Raw genomic sequence first — 17,882 nt, forward strand, 5'->3', positions numbered from 1 at the left:
CTTATGAAAAAAAGATTAGTGGAGATAGTGGGAAGAATGTTGCAAAAAAGCATTTAAAATGGAAAATGCATTGAGAAAAGCATTTAAAATGCAAAATGCAAAATGGTTTTTAGAAAAGCATTTAAAATGCAAAATGGAAAATACCCATTTTGCATTTTGCATTTCCATTTGAAATGGATTTATTTGAAATAAAGCACATCTCTGCAAGTAACTGACATTTTTTAATTAGTTTCAATCCGTTTTATGCTATCAACTTCATCATTTTTACCATTTTCACTGTAATAGTTGTTTGGCGCTTTATTTATTATACTGCTAGCTACTCTCAGTACCGCCCTGGTAAAATGCTAGCCAAAAAAAGGATTATTGATATGTTAGAAGGTTGGTTTTTGTTTAGTCCACCTGATGTAACATTCAACCAACGTCCAAAAACGTATGTTTTCAATTTTTATCTTATTCAATAAATCATAACCAAAATTTTCCCTGAAATTTTAATAAGAAAAAATAAACTAATATAACACATAATATTCCAAACAATTTTTAAAATTTTAAATGAGGAATTATACATTTTTTCCAAAGAAACGTCACTATCTCAATGACAATTCTTTATTAAAACTTTATTCAAGCCTGTAGGTACCTCAATAATTTTGAAAAACGTCGTCAAAGTTAGCCACCTGGTCATTTAGTTAAAGTTCGGTTTACTTGATTTATAAAACGCAAATCAGTCAACTACTATCAACAAAGTTAGACACCTAGTCAAAGTTAGCCATCTAGTCAAAATAACCCTTCCTTGCATAATAAAGTGGATGTGGCAGCTTTTCTAAAACGCAAATCAGTCAACTACTATCAACGAAGTTAGCCATCTAGTCAAAGTAACCACATAATAAAGTTGATGTGGCAGCTTTTCGAAACGTCGAGTTAAAATGGAATTTCGCTAAGCTTAGTCAATTGTGTAAGACTCAATAATTGTCTATAAATCCGTTTCTATACTTAAATATAAATATTTAAAAAAAAACTTATCTATAAAAGGGAATAGAATGTGGTTGTTAAAATCTCACTCATTTCTCACTCTGTTTTATAAATAGATATTTTCGGATTTTTTAAAACTAAAATCAATTTGTCAACCATAAAAAATAGTTATCATAAGTAATGACAATGAGTTGCTGTTATTTCAATTTATAAATAACTTCAGAAACAAACAAGTACCCTTGCTCCGTGCAAGATTTTTACTAAAGATTTGTTGGTCACTGTCAAAGAAAAACACTATGATTTTTTAGTCGTAAACAGCGTGAATTTATTTGATAATCGTAATAATTTCTTTGTATTATAAAACGATGTTCTGAGATAATTTCAAATCGCCCGCCATCTTGAGTAACATTTTTTCATGCGGATTATTAAAGTTTTGAGCGCGGCAACACTGACTTGAGTTCAGCTATCTGCTTCCGCTCAGCTCCCTTATTTTTGATCCTTGCTTCCTTCGTGATTGTAGTTCGTCAATCGTCAACAACACAAATCGACAACTCTGGCAGGATCGGCGATGGGATTTGAAATTCAAAGATTCCTGGGAGAGGTCGATGAGGAATTGCTGTGTCCGATCTGCTCCAGCGTCCTAGAGGAACCTGTGCAGGTAAAGTAGCCTGATGTTATTAAACCCGGTGACAACAGACTCCGTCCAATCCAGACGAGACAAGACAACCCCTCGACCTGACAATACCACCTTGTCAGTCTTTGCAGCGCTGCCAGCACTGCCCCATTCATGTCACAAACGTCACTTTCTACTAGGAAAACATTGTTATCTCGAATCATTATGTCGATAACTGCCCGACTTATCAACGAATTCATTTTCAATATGGCGAATTCGCAACGCTCCGACTTTTGACATGGGACGATTTCTTTTTTGATTCATTCTTTGTGTCATATTTATAATTTATGACAGTTGAGACCTTTATGTAAAAAAACAGTTCCATTATTCTGATTGTCGATATTTTTCTTCTTCAAAATATCCCTCCGTTGTAAACACAGTTGATAATAATCTTGATAAACTTTTCTTTGATGACCTCAAATTTAATGTAAATTATTTGAGTGACAACATTCAATAATCTCGTTTAAATACTAGGTACCTAATTGAATATGCAGATAAAAAAAATTTAACCATCCATCCACAGTGAAAAAATCGTGATTTTGTTGCCCTTTTTTTCTTGAGCCATTGGATTCATTCCTGAATCTGGTATGTTTCCCTACCAATGATACATTCTGCCTACTTCTCCAGTAGAGGGTTTAGTGCGTCAACCTTCTGCTGTGTGCCAAGTTTTTCAAAGGATGATGTCAATCACTGCCAAGCGACTTAACCGTCTTACACGTGCAAACTTTCTTATTACATATTACAATCATTTCTGTCATTGAAGAAGAAGATAATAATAACAAATCTAAATGAATCATGAAACAGAACAAGCCGCAGATAATAAAAAGATAACGGTCAAACTAGGAAATAAATAATAAATAAAATTTCCCAGTTGTGTCTTTTTCTGTTTCATGTTTTGTTTAAATTTGTTATTATTATCTTCTTCAATGATAAATTACATTGATGCGTATAACCTTCATAAGTTATAGAAAAGTTGTTACAATAAAAAATTAAAATACAATAATTTCTCTTTATGAATGATTGAAGGAGATGGGCAGCATGTTTTGTGACTTGATGTTGACTTTCCCTTTCTATTTTCTTGAGGCATCAAGTTAAGCTAAAAAAGTGCAGAAAATCTTTATTTTTAAGCTATTGAACATTATTTCCACCATTTATACTGACTAAAGCCAGATACTTGAAATGTACGAAAATATATTTGATTAAGACTTGTCATGCAGATTTTTAAGTAAATCTATATAATTGTAAACCTCTATAATTCCTTTCAGGCACCAGTTTGCGAGCACGCATTTTGCAGGGTTTGCATAACAGAGTGGGTGGGCAGACAGCCCACTTGCCCAGTGGACCGGCAGGCCATCACCTCTTCGCAGCTACGGACTGTACCCAGGATATTGAGGAATATGCTGGCAAGGTACATTCACCATTTATCTCAATACACTCTAAAGAGTCAACAGTTTGACCTTAAAGCCAGGCACACACAAATGACTTTTATCACTGCACTTTCAAACTGTTGCCTTGACAAATGTCATCCTTGTGTGCCTGGCTTCAATCTTTTTTCAATGTCTTGATCCAAATGTCGTCTTTACAAAAGTCAATGCTGTTAAATTATTTCTTCACTACACATAATTAATGTAAGTAGGTGATAATTTTATTTATGTACCTCTGCCGTTTGTTTTGCTCTCAGTGGCCATTAACTTAGAGTAGCTAAGAGTATCGTACCTTAAAGTAGCTTGGTCCAGCAATTGACACTATTTAAAAAATAGACAAAGAATAGGTAATAGAAATTTTTAGAAAATAACTAAATATTTTTATCTATAAATTTATCATGTTTAAGTAAAGTTTAAATATTGTATTATGTTTGTAATCATTATTATTATAAGTTGGCACTATGAATTCAAGTAATTACGTTTCTTGATGCTAGAGATATGCAATTTTTTCCTCTACATTTTGCGTCGATAGAATTGACACTTTCCCAATCATTAGATTTTTTAACCTCATTTTACTTAACCTTAAAATTCAAGATGATGTTTTATGAACATAACTCATCCCTCCTCGCTCTAATTTTTTTATTGATCATTAGTCAAATTTGTTGCAAATGTATTTCATTAGCAATAATGAACATTTGGTGTGGTGAATGCAACAAGTGATTTTTGTGATGTAAAAGGCCATAGTTATCCTTCCGCCTTTTCGTCATATTGAGTCAAGCCTTGAAATTGACCATTTCCGATAAGATTACATCAAACATGATCTTATAGAAAGTTGAAAATGATTAATTTCCATTTTACAAGCTTAAACAACATTAAAACAAAATAAATGGGTGTTCATTCTCGATTGGTCATTAGGGAATATTATGGACACCGTCTGCTCTAGATTATTAATTATTTACAATGTTTTTAGTCAAAATTTATTATTTTTAATATGTTATTTCAGGCTGACTATTTCCTGTGATTATGCCCTATATGGATGTCCCACATCCCTAAAGTTAGATACCCTTCAATTCCATTTGGCGGACTGTACATTTAACCCAAAGAAACCAATCCAATGTGCGCAAGGCTGCGGGATGGTGATCCCCAAAGACGAGTACGACACTCACCACTGCATCAGGGAGCTCCGGTCTGCCATGGAAATACAAAAACTCTGCAACGGCGAGCTCCAAAACCAGATTGATGATCTCAAACATCATGTGCTAGAACATAAGAGGGAGTTAACCATTCTCAAGGTAGTGCTTCCATAATTACTTACCTATAATGATTAACCTTTACGTACCTGAAGGTAAAAATAACGAACCTCCCGAAGGGGGTTCACAAGGATCCCCCATATACTCTCAATAGTCCAAAGTATTTTAACACACTTCCGGCAGGAAGGGTAGATCTACCTTTTACGCTGTTCCTACTTAGCTTTAATTCTATATGAATATTGTACACCTTTCTTTTTATAAGAGACCCAACAATGTGATGTTATTGTCACTTGTATGGAAGACTATTTAATCAAAATGAAACTATACTCTTCCTGTAGAATGGGTATAGCAATGGAGATGCAGAAATCATTCTTTTTTTCTAGTGATTTATGCTAAAGTGAAAACCATTGTTTTTAATGTGATAAATATGTTCATTTTTTTACTATATCACTAAATGGCCCAAAACTAATTTTAACTTCAGTTTATGGAGTTGTATTTCAAAGCAGGCTTTAATTTCAGAATTTCGGGATTTTTGTTGTAAAGTGGACATGGTCCATCTTTGCCCAGCTGTCAATCATTAACCTGTTAACCGGGCAATTCCGTTTTGAATTACGCAGTATATAACGGGCGCGAACTCCTTCACTAGGACGTATCTGTACGTCACGCTCGGAGCACGTAATTTCATATTATTTTTTTTCATTTATGCATTATAAAAATGAAAACATCGAATTAAAAAATAGAAACTTTACAATCAATTATAAAGATTACAAAAAATATAAAAAAGGTTATAATTACAAAACAAAAAACAAAAGCACAGAGATAAAAGAGAAACATTGAGTTTAAAAAATTAAAATATGTAAAAATTAAAAACTCAATTGTGTGATATGCTCGGAAATATAGGTCCCGCTCGTTCCAGGGCGCAACATATATTTCAAGGACATATTCATATGTGCTACCCGTACTCGATACTGTTTACGTTTGACATATTTATAATTTAGTAATGCAAAAAATTAAAGAGAAATCTAAAAAATAGTAATGGTATAATATTTTTTAACCTCAAAGATTTTTCAGTAAACAACTTCAATAATGCCATTTTTTGTAATATTAGCACTCTAAACATTATATTAGTACACCAAAAAGTCATGAGCTGCCACTGCACTGTATACCGACAAGCATAGCAATAATATAAAAAAAATATTTACATATTTGTGACATTTTATGGGCATTGACAACTTTCATCTATTTTATAAATTATATATTATTCTGTGAAGTTTTCATAAAGTTATGTAGATACCAATAAATAAATACTTTAATTCATAATTTTTCATGAATAAATTAAATTTAATAATTTAAATACTACATATAATAAATAAACAAAAAATCATTACAACTTTGAAAGGCCCAAATTAGTCCTAAACAATATTACAGGATTTACAGCTTAAGACAGTTGTTGTTGAAAAACAGCTGTTTATATATGATTTTAATACTTTTGTAGTTGGTAACGTTGTGGATATTTCCAGGAGTTCATGCGCGCGATGAGAGTGTCTAACCCCGCCATGAGAGCCATAGCTGAACAGATGGAACGGGATGAGATAGTACGCTGGAGTGCCAACCTGGCCAGGGCCCGGGTCACTCGCTGGGGAGGAATGATCTCCACCCCAGATGATGCGCTCCAGGTAACTAAACCGACTTGCATACCATACAGCTCTCATTCTGCAATACTTACAATGCTGACTACCCTATGTATAGTATATAATTAACCTGACCTAAGTAGGTCAACGATAACTTGGCCCTTCAATATCGGGATAATGGGATCATTCCTAATCATTCATATTATATTATAGGAAGAGTCAGCAAGTCCCTCCCAGCAAGAGAAAGGTTCCGACTTTGAGTCGGTCGGTGTGAGAAATATTATTGTTTTAATAATTAATATCAAATTGAAGTAAAGTAAATAAGAACAATATTTTTTTTATTTACCATTCTGCTTTTGCCAGCACAAATTTAGTTTTAAATATTCTCCTGACGAAGGAAGGGATCTTCCGAAACCGGTAGAGTGAAAATAAAACTATCGTGGTCAAAAACAAATTTATGTGTTTTTATTACAAATTTAGACATCACCATAAACAATATTCTTTAGTTATTGACTAACGTAATGTATTATGTGCATTGCAGAACATAATTAAGCGTTCCATCTCGGAGTCAGGCTGCCCGCCGCACATCATCGACGAGCTGATGGAGCACTGCCATGAGCGGCGCTGGCCGCCCGGCCTCTCCTCCCTCGAGACCCGCCAAAACAACAGACGGTAAGTCTGCTCTTGTACACACATGCACACTGCGAATGTTCATCTTTGCTAACTTTTATAATTACATCAACTATAAACTAAGTACCAGTTTACATACTTAAGTCTCAGTTACAGTTAACCAGTGACAGTAGCGTCGAAATCACTTTGTGTACTAGTACTACTAGCGGCTAGAAGAGGTGGCGATCACTTGCTGCGGCAACATGGGAGCGTCGAAATCGCTCTGTGTCACCGAGGCTTTATTGAAAGTAGGGACGTTTCAAACATTGTTAGATTTGATTGAGCATCATCAATTGACTACCACCATTTAGAATTTATGAAATTTAAATTGTGCCCGTTAAACTGCGGTTCTTGACCCTTTTCAGCTTGTGATCAACTTGTGTTCAGCCGTAAAGCATCACTGTCATGATGCAATGCTTGACGGTTGTTTTTTTCCCACATTTTTATGGAAAGCTGAAACCGTTGAAGAATCACCTCTTACGTAGCCTGTTCAATTTGCAAATTTGAACAATTCATCAAATTTGAATGTTGATTATCTAGTTCTGTTCAACGTTCTATTCAAGTTCTGATATTATAACAGTTGTTTCACAAAACTTAATCATTCAATATTAAAAAATTGATGAATTGTTCAAATTCTTTGAAATGACCCGTCCTAGCTGTCAATTTTAATGGTCAGTCAAGTGTGATAAAGTTTGGAACATCCCAACCTAACTTTTTTTTTAATATACATTTTGTTGTATCCGCAATATCTACACCAGCGGCGCCCCAAATTTCAAATATAAGTTTGTACTTCTGTAACTTCATACTACAATACCTGATTCCTTTTTTTAATACATCAGGACGGCGTTTATCAAGCGGTGTAACTTCCTTTCCTTTTTTTTTTAAAAATATGTATTCAAATACAGCTGAAACTTTTTTTTGGTTATAATGTAACACTATTTCTTGAAAAAAAAAACTTAATTTAATTTAATGCCCTGTGCTTATCGGGTGTAAAATATCATTCTGAGAATCTATCTAGACAATGTAAGCCACTCAAATTACATACAGCAATTATTGCCGTGGCCAAAATAAAAATAATTAAAACTCCTAGATGATTTTTTACAACCGTTTGAATGCGATTGTACATTTCTAATGCGTATATTGGTGCACATGTAGTAAACAGTAAGGACGGGTTGTTTTGGAGAATCTGAACAATTCATCAAATTTCAACGTTCATTTTCAAGTTCTGTTTTTATTTCAGTTTTGTCAAGCAACTAGCCTACAATGATATAAAAACAGAACTTGAATAAGTCTTTCACAGAACCCGTAAATGAACGTTGAAATTTGATCAATTGTTCAGATTCTCCGAAACAACCCGTCCTTAGAATACTGTTTGAATAAGCGAATGTTTGCTCCTCAGTTTTATAATAAATTATTAGCACCATCTATGACTAATGATTTGTGAAAGAGAAATTCCTAAAATCGACAAAACTCTCTTATTTTAAGTTATTGCAACATACGTGATTCGTCCTATCGTTTGTTCGTTAATTTCTGGGCATTTTAGGCCTCCTTTCTGTATTCTCAATGTTTGCTGTTTTCGGCCACGGTGCTGCGGGTTTTCTGATGACCTTTTTCTTTTGGTCTTCAGTTGAATAATATTCAACCGTCACTGCACGGTAGGGTGTATCGATTTTTAACTTTTTTTTTGTTTTCAAATTCCAAGTTGAAATAAAGTTGCTACTAGGTACCACAACTTACCACAATTTTTTTTGGATTTTTAAAAAAATGTGTAGGTCTCCCGCACAAGGCCTAAAGTTTTAATTTTTTTCAAAAAATATCAATTTTTTTTTAAATTTAAAAAAATAAATTCATAACTTTTGTGTTTATTCCAAGTTAAAAAACAGTAATATTAGGGCATAAAAATAAGTAAGAAACGGTTTTTTTTTATAAAATATGGTATTTTGGTCTCCCGCACAAGCCCTAAAGTTTGTTAATTTTGATGAAATTTTGTAATTTTGTGTACATATATGAACCATGTTTTTTTAAAGTTTAAGCCACCGGAATTAATTGTACTTTTCTTACAGAAGGCATAAAATGAGACAATATATATATATATATACATAATTCTTATATACATACACTAAAAATATATAGCACATATATACTATATATATATATAATATGTTTTATACCTGAAAAAAGATAGTTGGACGGTGTAAATTGTATGAGAAAGGTGTTGAAAGAAACTGATGTTATTTGCTATTACTGTTGTTTATTACAAAAGTATAAAAGGTTATAACATGTCATAAAATGTAGTATAAAAACTAAGTACAAAATGTTGCTGATTACTTTCCATACGACATAAGTGGCAGTTTTCTTGTTCTACTGCAAATTTACTGACTTGTTTAAGTATTCGTCCTTTCATCTTGGCTTCAAAACCTTATATCAAAATTATGTATAGTATTTACATAGGCCTAGTGAAAATTTTATAAATGTTATTACAGTTCCCAAATAAAATTTCAATTTAATATGGAAGACAGTATGATAAAGACGTTATTTAGAAACATTATAACTACAAAATAGTCGAAAAAAACTTACTTAAATTCTAATCCTTTGCAGAGGTTTTGTACTGGCTCTTGGTCTCGAACGTAGGTAACTCTTTACGGTCTTCCAGTCTGGCACGGATAAAACTATGTCTTTCGATTAGCCCACATACTCGCTTCAAAGCTTCTGTGACTTCCTTGACAATTCGTTCCACCGCTTGAGTGTGAGAAGGAATTCTAAATTCAACCCTTCCACTTCTGCCAGTTTCCGCAATTGACTCCAACTTTTCAAGGCTCATATCAGTAACAAGAGGGGGTTCGGTTACTGAAGTGGATTTCCAATCAATCATATCTATATAGTCTTCGGCATCAAAATTGATCTGAGGGGGTTTAAATACCCTTACCCCTTTCCTTACGGTTGAGCGAGCTTTCTGGATTCTCTTATAAGCCAAGGCTCTGATATGTTTTCGTTCATCGAACAGCATAGCTATCAAAACATGCTCTGGGTGAGCCATGAAAGCATTTATCTGTAACGTTGCATGGACGACTTTTCTTAGCTCATCTACCAAGTAATTGCTGAAAAGAATCATTTTAAAAAAATGAATGGAAGGTTGCGGGATTTGGGGATTGCACTTAATTGAGAACCATGATGGTATGTAGACCTTCATCATGAACTCTGCAAGCTTTCTTAGCTGAGGGGTCGGAGCATCGGTGGCTACATACAAACGAAGGACTCGATTTGCCAGAGTAAGCCACCTGGCGTGCGAGATGTTGCCGGGGTTTCGTTTGGCCAACTCTTCTGCAATAGAATTGTCTTCCATATTAAATTGAAATTTCATTTGGGAACTGTAATAACATTTATAAAATTTTCACTAGGCCTATGTAAATACTATACATAACTATGATTTAAGGTTTTGAAGCCAAGATGAAAGGACGAATACTTAAACAAGTCAGTAAATTTGCAGTAGAACAAGAAAACTGCCACTTATGTCGTATGGAAAGTAATCAGCAACATTTTGTACTTAGTTTTTATACTACATTTTATGACATGTTATAACCTTTTATACTTTTGTAATAAACAACAGTAATAGCAAATAACATCAGTTTCTTTCAACACCTTTCTCATACAATTTACACCGTCCAACTATCTTTTTTCAGGTATAAAACATATTATATATATATATAGTATATATGTGCTATATATTTTTAGTGTATGTATATAAGAATTATGTATATATATATATATTGTCTCATTTTATGCCTTCTGTAAGAAAAGTACAATTAATTCCGGTGGCTTAAACTTTAAAAAAACATGGTTCATATATGTACACAAAATTACAAAATTTCATCAAAATTAACAAACTTTAGGGCTTGTGCGGGAGACCAAAATACCATATTTTATAAAAAAAAACCGTTTCTTACTTATTTTTATGCCCTAATATTACTGTTTTTTAACTTGGAATAAACACAAAAGTTATGAATTTATTTTTTTAAATTTAAAAAAAAATTGATATTTTTTGAAAAAAATTAAAACTTTAGGCCTTGTGCGGGAGACCTACACATTTTTTTAAAAATCCAAAAAAAATTGTGGTAAGTTGTGGTACCTAGTAGCAACTTTATTTCAACTTGGAATTTGAAAACAAAAAAAAAGTTAAAAATCGATACACCCTACTGCACGGCCTGCCTATCCCTATTCTGCTTTATTTTATTTGTGACGTGGGAATAATTTATACATTATGTGGTTGATGGCCTGGTACATTTACTATTACTAACTTGTTCTTCTTGAATTGTTTTAACCATTTCGAACCATGTGTATATTTGAAATATATATTAGATTACAGAATGTTTTCCTCTCTATCTAGAGTTTATAAATATTTTTGGTACACATTGTACGATTTGTCATTTTATATGAAACACCCTCTGAGACCTAACGTTCTTTCAAATATTGATAGTAGCAATAACTTTTAACACTATATGGTCAAGCATTTTACCGCGAAATTAGACTTTCCGCAAAATATTCATATCTTGTGATCTATGTGATATTTCGGTGTTTTACTTTAAAAAGATGTCTCTATTTATTTACTTAGCAATGTATGTGTAGTACATATTCCTTTTTTATGAACAAAAACTTTCTACTTTCTTGGGAATCATAGAAAAAACAGTATTTCACAATCGAAATAACATATTGAAATTTATTCATACAAAATTACAAGATTATTTAGAAATTTTCAATACATATAAAAAAAAAACTATAACCTAATACAGTAGAACCTCGTTAATTCGAAATCCACCGGACATCAAAAATCAAATTTCGAATTAACGAATTCCCACGTAATTCGAAATTTTATGAAGAAAAAAAAAAAAATCGATTTTCTCGGCCGCCTCTTCAAATCCAGGTGGAATTTTAGTTGTAAATTCGTATTAATACCAATTATTTCTTTATTTTCGCGGCCGATTACCGTAGCGGCGGGCCCTTTAAATTCAGATATTCGCAATAAATTCGTAGAAATGCTATATATTTACGCGAAAATCGAGATTTCGCTGCCGACTTCGGTCGCGGCCTACCCTTTAAATTGAGATATTCGTAAAAATACGATACATTTCCGCGTAAATCTAGATTTCGCGGTAATTTTCTGTCGCGGCCGGCCCTTTATTTCAGATATCCGCATTTAAATTGGTAAAAATACGACATATTTCCGCGTAAAACGAGAATTCGCGGCCATATTCCGTCGCGGCCGGCTCTTTAAATTCAGATATTCGAAATAAATTCGCAATAATACGATATATTTCCGTGTAAATCGAAAATGTGCGGCCGATTTCTGTCGCGGCCGACCCTTTAAATTCAGATATTTGATGTCAATTCGTAAAAATATGATATATTTCCGCGTAAATCCAATTTTATTGGCAGTTTTTCGTCGCGGCCGGCCTTTCAAGTTCAGATATTTGAAGTAAATTCGTAAAAATATGTCATATTTCGGCGTGAATCGAATTTTTCGACCGATTTCCGTCGCGCCGTATTTTTTAACTCGGATATTCGAAGTAAAGTTAGTAAAAATACGATATATTTCCGCGTAAATTGAAATTTCCGTCGCGGCGGGTCCTTTAAAATTCAGATATTCAAAATAAATTCGTAAAAATACGATATATTTACGCGTAAATCGAGTTTTCGCGGCCGATTTCCGTCGCAGCGGGCTATTTAAATTCAAATATTCGAAATAATTTCGTAAATATACGATACATTTACGCGTAAATCGAAATTTCGCGGCCGAGTTTCGTCGCAGCCGACCCTTTAAATTCAGATATTTGGTGTAAACTCGTAAAACTACGACATGTTTCCGCGTAAAACGTATTTTCTCGGCCCTTGGCCCTTGAACTCGGATATTCGAAATAAATTTGAAAAAGTATGACATTCCAGTCTAAATCGATTCAGATTTACAAGATAATAATACTAATTAGGACGACGTAAAAATACATTTTTCGGCGTTTTACCGCCACGGCTGACTTTTAGATTCAGATTTACGAAATATTATGATTTATTTTCGCAAAAATCAAATTTTTTCGAATTACACGAACAAATTTTCGTGCGCGGACAAAAATAAATTTCGAATTACGAATTAACGAATTTCGAATTAAAAAAAATTTTGTATGAAAAAATTTTTCAGCGGAAATTTTTTTTGCGAATATTTCGAATTACGCGTTTTTTCGAATTATCGGGGTTCGAATTAACGGGGTTCTACTGTAGTGCTTCAATGTGTGATAGCGTTCGAAACACTTTTCTTCGTGCAGGGGTACATTGCAAAACTTGCACATGTACCGCGTTTCACTGCGTAGTTGTTGTGTTTTAAACTCATTGTATTGACAGGTAGATAGATCGGGTACCGCCGACAATAGAAAACACATGACCCCGCACCCATTTAGAACCCCTTGTTTAAAAGTTTCCCGCTCCTTACCGCTTTGCTCAACAAAACGAGTAAACTCGTCTCCCGCGTCTTACTGTAAAAAGGTGTTACTTGCTAAACGGATTCACTGTCCATCACTGTACATAATATGTATTCTTCCATTTTCAATCATTTAGCAGAAAAACCCTAACAAATGGCGACCATGCACAGTGACTTATCTAGGTACTGCACTAACTTATAACATCAATAATTTTAAATTAGTGCAATACCATTGTTTTGTGCGCTATCTTATATTTTTGTACTTATTCTAGTATTCCTCGTTTGATGATCCCTGGCTTGGGAACACAAATGAACCTAATGTGGATTCTTTTTACAGGTTGTATGAGAATTACGTTTGCAAGCGAGTGCCAGGAAAGCAGGCGGTGCTAGTCCTACCATGCGACAATGTCCATGTTGGAGAAGACATGATGCTGGAACCAGGCTTAGTCATGATCTTTGCCCATGGAATAGAATAATAGAGCATCATTTCACAGAATGAAGTTTCACCAAAACTTCCAACAGATGAAAACACCTTTGAAAAAGCGTTTATTAAAAATCTGCACCATCTTTTAAATGTTATTGATTTCATGTATGAAAGATAAGCATTATAATAAAATTTGTTGGGTAAGGATATTGATGTTTTCTGTATATATTTTTTTAGTTTCTAGTATTTGTGATAGTTTCTTTGAAATTTGATGAAATCTAAGTGAATTTTGAACATAAATACACACTAAAATCCATTATTATTATACTAAATGCATTTTTTAAAAAACTTTGTATAAACTAAAATAAATTATTATAACAGAATCACTTTCCTGTGATGATAAATCATTGTAATCAGTATAAATCATTATCAGGAGACAAGAATTAAAATTAGTTTGGGGTTTTATATAAACAGATTGTTTGATTTCATGCATAATGTCAAGCTTTCCATGAAAAAAACTTTTTTTTATTTTCTTTTGTGAATAACTTTTTACTTTTACTGTCAGGATAAAAGTTTTTTTTTAACTATGTATTATATTATTTAGGAAAGATGCATTCTGCAGAACTACATTCAATTTTGTTCTTTGGGTGGTGGGGTGGCTTTCAAGGGCGGCATTCATGATTGAACCCGTCCAGCGGACAAGTCTTATCTACACTAGTATATTTGTCGTTTATTTCGAAGCAACAAAATGTTGAATGTGAGTCGCTGTCTGCATGCTGTCCGCCTAGTAGATTGCTTTGTCACTACTGGGACACTGATCTGTCTTTTGATGATTAAGGAGTTTTGAGAGAAGTTCACCTCAATATAGTGAAAAACCTTGCTTGCTTTCTCACACAGTGGAATAATTGCAACTACTTTTAGAGCACCGAGGCATGGTATGATACCCGGCTGTTCTTTGTAAACGACTGCAGTGTACGGACAAAGGCCAACAAGTTGCGATCCCGAATTGGTTCTGGTTTCAGATAATGAATGCCACCTGTTACAAATAGTTATATTAATCTGAGTTACACTATCTTTTGAAGATACCAAACATATTAATCTGGTTGTCGTATTTGTGTTAGTTCAGTGCTAAGGCAATATTTATTAAGAATAAACTTTCTTCTATTCGGCGTGTTCAAATAGTAAAAGATCTTTAATGGATAAAAAAACTCTAAGTTAAAATTAATTATTTGAAATATATATTATTGGCGCAATGATTGTCATCTATTGCCTAGCGCTAAGAGGTGATATAGATTATTATAACCGCAATAGACAATTTGCCGCTGTTATGCACATTATATTTATGTACCCACTTGTAAAAATTACTTTATTTATCTGACCTTGGTAGTATTTCACCATCCTCTACATAACCATCAAATATTATAAATAAATATCGCATAGGCAGAAAACTCTAATATCTTATATCTGTTTATCTAATATCTGTTCATAGGTTCGAGTACTGATCAGTAAAGTCGAACTTTATAAATAAATAAATCGTTATATCGAAAATATTAATTATTCTATGGATAATGCTTTTGACAGTTTATCGATAGGATGTTGAAATTCTCCCCTGTAAGTAGGTGAGAAAAAGGATCAAATATTTTTTTAATTTAAAAAATAGTAATATGCTAATTTGGTTATTTTTTTCTTGTGTATGTAAGTTGTTTATTTTTGTTTCAACTCTTTAGTAAATATATAAAGAACTGATAAGATAACAGCTAACTAAGTGTGTTGGCAATTGCAGTTGATTGGCCGCGGACGCGTTTCCTATCTGTTATGATTATTCCTAGATTTTGCGTGCAGTTAGGGCACTTGTCAAATGGCGAATGCGAAGACAACTAAGACAAAAGCAGAATTTCTGTATTCTGCAAATACATAGTATGCAGTTGTCTGAGTGCCACGGTGCTGTGACTCGAAAATTTTGCCACTAATTGTATTATTCCAATGTTTATAACTAAAGTTTGAAGTATTTAGTTTATTTTTTGTAAATAGTATAAGAATATAAATATTATTGTTAATTAATTGTGTAAGAAGACAAACTTCCCGGCAAAAGTAATGCCACATTGGTTTTCATCACCCATAGTAAATATGTAAACCCATCTGAGGATACACTTCTGATGGGAATCCTTTTCTAATATGCAGGTGTATCAACAAATACCTGTCACACTTCTGCGATTCTGAGCTTATTCGGAAAAAAAATATGCAATAATGGTCTATATATAATATAAAAAAACACTGAGTTTGATTCCAAATCAGGTCAAGAATCACTGGTTAAAGTTTGTTGGTATACCTAAATAATAATACTCACTCACATCCTATTCTTCACTCCCATCCTATTTTCCCAAGAGTACAATAAAATAATTTGATTTTCTGAATTTCTTTAAAAAATCCCTTCTCCATAAACCTATTATTCCTCTTTTGTTCAATCTCTTCTATCATCCTCTCATTTTCCTTTTCGTCTAATCCCCTACCTTTTTTATGTCAAACTCAATCTCATTCATCCATCATAATTTTTCTCTCCTTCATTTCTTCCTCATCATTCCTATAGCTACACTTCTTTTTCAATATTACAATGTAATAATTATTGACAAACAAAGAAAGAGTTTCTTTTCAAGTGTTTGTGACCAAAATGAATGCTATTGAATATGCATCATATTATGTAGGTTTTTAATTTATAAATTTTGTGTAAAAATTTCTATTGCCATATTTATATATTGACTTGTATATTATAAAAATTTCTTACCAATCTTTAGTGTAAAGTAATTCTGTTTGATTTTATACACTTTATTTTTTACTTACAATCCTCAAGTACATATTATAAATTTATGAACATGTTATCATATGTATAGGCAATAAGAAGTTACTCTAACCAACGGGAAAATAAAAAAGCATAAAAATAATTTTTGATTTTGGTCGCGGTTATTATCCGCATTATCTTATTAGGAATTCTGAGTTTTAAAAGTATGACTAATTCTTGATGTTTTAACTCAGACAACAGCCGAGTGCTGTGAACTTTCTGGTGATCTTAAAATATATGGTCAAATGTATACTGTATCGTGTTTTATTTTCTGATAACTGCCAAAGAATGTCACAGCATTCTGCTGCTAAACAAAGACTCGATCTCAGTGCCTCTTAATGATATTTATGTAACTATTGTGTAAAATAAAAGATGTTTATGAATTGAAGTATTTTTTTATTGAAAATCTGAAACTAAGTTGATAACACAAAATGAATGTCATTGATGAACACCAATGAACGTTCATATTCCATACTCCATGGTCGTTCGGAGAGAAAGTTAATTATTATAATACATTATTTGTACCTACGTAAAAAGGATGAAGAAATGCAGAATGGAATATGGTGCCAATGTCCCGGCTTGGTGGGAAGAAGATTGACATATGTACTGGGTATTTATATGTAGGAGTATTGAAGAAGGGTTAATCATGACAGACAGCTCAATGGAACCCGAGTGCTTACGGGAACTACATAGACTGCTAATTTGAATGCATCATGAATTCTTACAGAAGGATATTAGGAATCATTATTTTTATTGGATTAGAAAATAATTCTCTTTCACAGGGGACTTCATGGCGGAAGAATCTAGTTACATTGATACAGTATTTGATTCTTAAGACTTGGGTAAAAAGAAAGAAAATAATCATTATAACTAACATGCGCTTGCCGTATTTTGTCAACAGAGTACTTTCACAAAACTATAATATTTGAGGATTTCAGTTTTAAAAATATGTAAATATTTATGATTAAAATTGAAATTATGTTAAAATCTTATTTACATTTGGGTATAAAATGATTTTGATTTTTATTTGTAAAAAATAATTTGAAAAATACATAAAAACGATGCAATAACTTGGTATTTATGAAAGTATACTAAAGTTATGGAAAATGGCCAACATCCAGCCCTCAAACATTGAAACATGTTAAACAACAGTAGGGCTTTTTTGCCCTTCAATACGCCGAAAACTCCTGTAGATCGAGCAACTTTTAAGCAATGGTCTCAGAAAAAGAGTGTGCATAAAGCATGTAAAGTGGTTGGCAGTTTGGCTTTAGTCCGCAGGACAGGCGCCGATACGAACGTTGCCATGGGCCCTATCTTCTGGTATGATAATAGTCTGTTCACGAATCTTTAGGTTCTTCATACATCCAGTGAAGTCGGTGAGTGAGCGGGAACCCCTGATTCGGGAGCTGTAGGGATGACCACCGATGAAGATCGAGGACTTGGTGTTGGTGGTGGGCCCACTGCCCACGCCCGGGTCACTGAAGTGCTTGTCAACAGCCACTGATACGACGTACTTGGATTTCAGTACTGAAATTAACAATACATGTTT

The 17,882-nt window shown here is 33.2% G+C and overlaps 2 protein-coding genes across 3 annotated transcripts in view; one reads left to right on the forward strand and one right to left on the reverse strand.

The window, feature by feature from the left end:
- Positions 1–1,435: 1,435 nt before the first annotated feature.
- elgi (E3 ubiquitin-protein ligase NRDP1 elgi) lies at positions 1,436–13,704 on the forward strand. The gene is made up of 6 exons (XM_089645910.1): positions 1,436–1,624; positions 2,905–3,047; positions 4,067–4,355; positions 5,834–5,989; positions 6,486–6,616; positions 13,411–13,704. The coding sequence occupies exons 1-6, from the start codon at positions 1,535–1,537 to the stop codon at positions 13,547–13,549; spliced, it is 948 nt and encodes a 315-aa protein (XP_089502036.1). The 5' UTR covers positions 1,436–1,534; the 3' UTR covers positions 13,550–13,704.
- A 3,004-nt stretch (positions 13,705–16,708) lies between these two features.
- The window catches only part of LanA (laminin subunit alpha), a 59,526-nt gene continuing 58,352 nt past the window's right edge, over positions 16,709–17,882 (reverse strand). For both annotated transcript variants that reach the window (XM_089645908.1, XM_089645909.1), the window contains one exon: positions 16,709–17,860. In XM_089645908.1, coding sequence (XP_089502034.1) covers positions 17,601–17,860 — 260 coding nt within the window. In that variant the 3' untranslated portion in view covers positions 16,709–17,600. The remainder of the gene's footprint in view (positions 17,861–17,882) is intronic.

This window comes from Hesperophylax consimilis, chromosome 23 (genome assembly GCF_061612785.1).
Source record: "Hesperophylax consimilis isolate HC1 chromosome 23, BYU_Hcon_1.0, whole genome shotgun sequence".
NCBI lineage: Eukaryota > Metazoa > Arthropoda > Insecta > Trichoptera > Limnephilidae > Hesperophylax > Hesperophylax consimilis.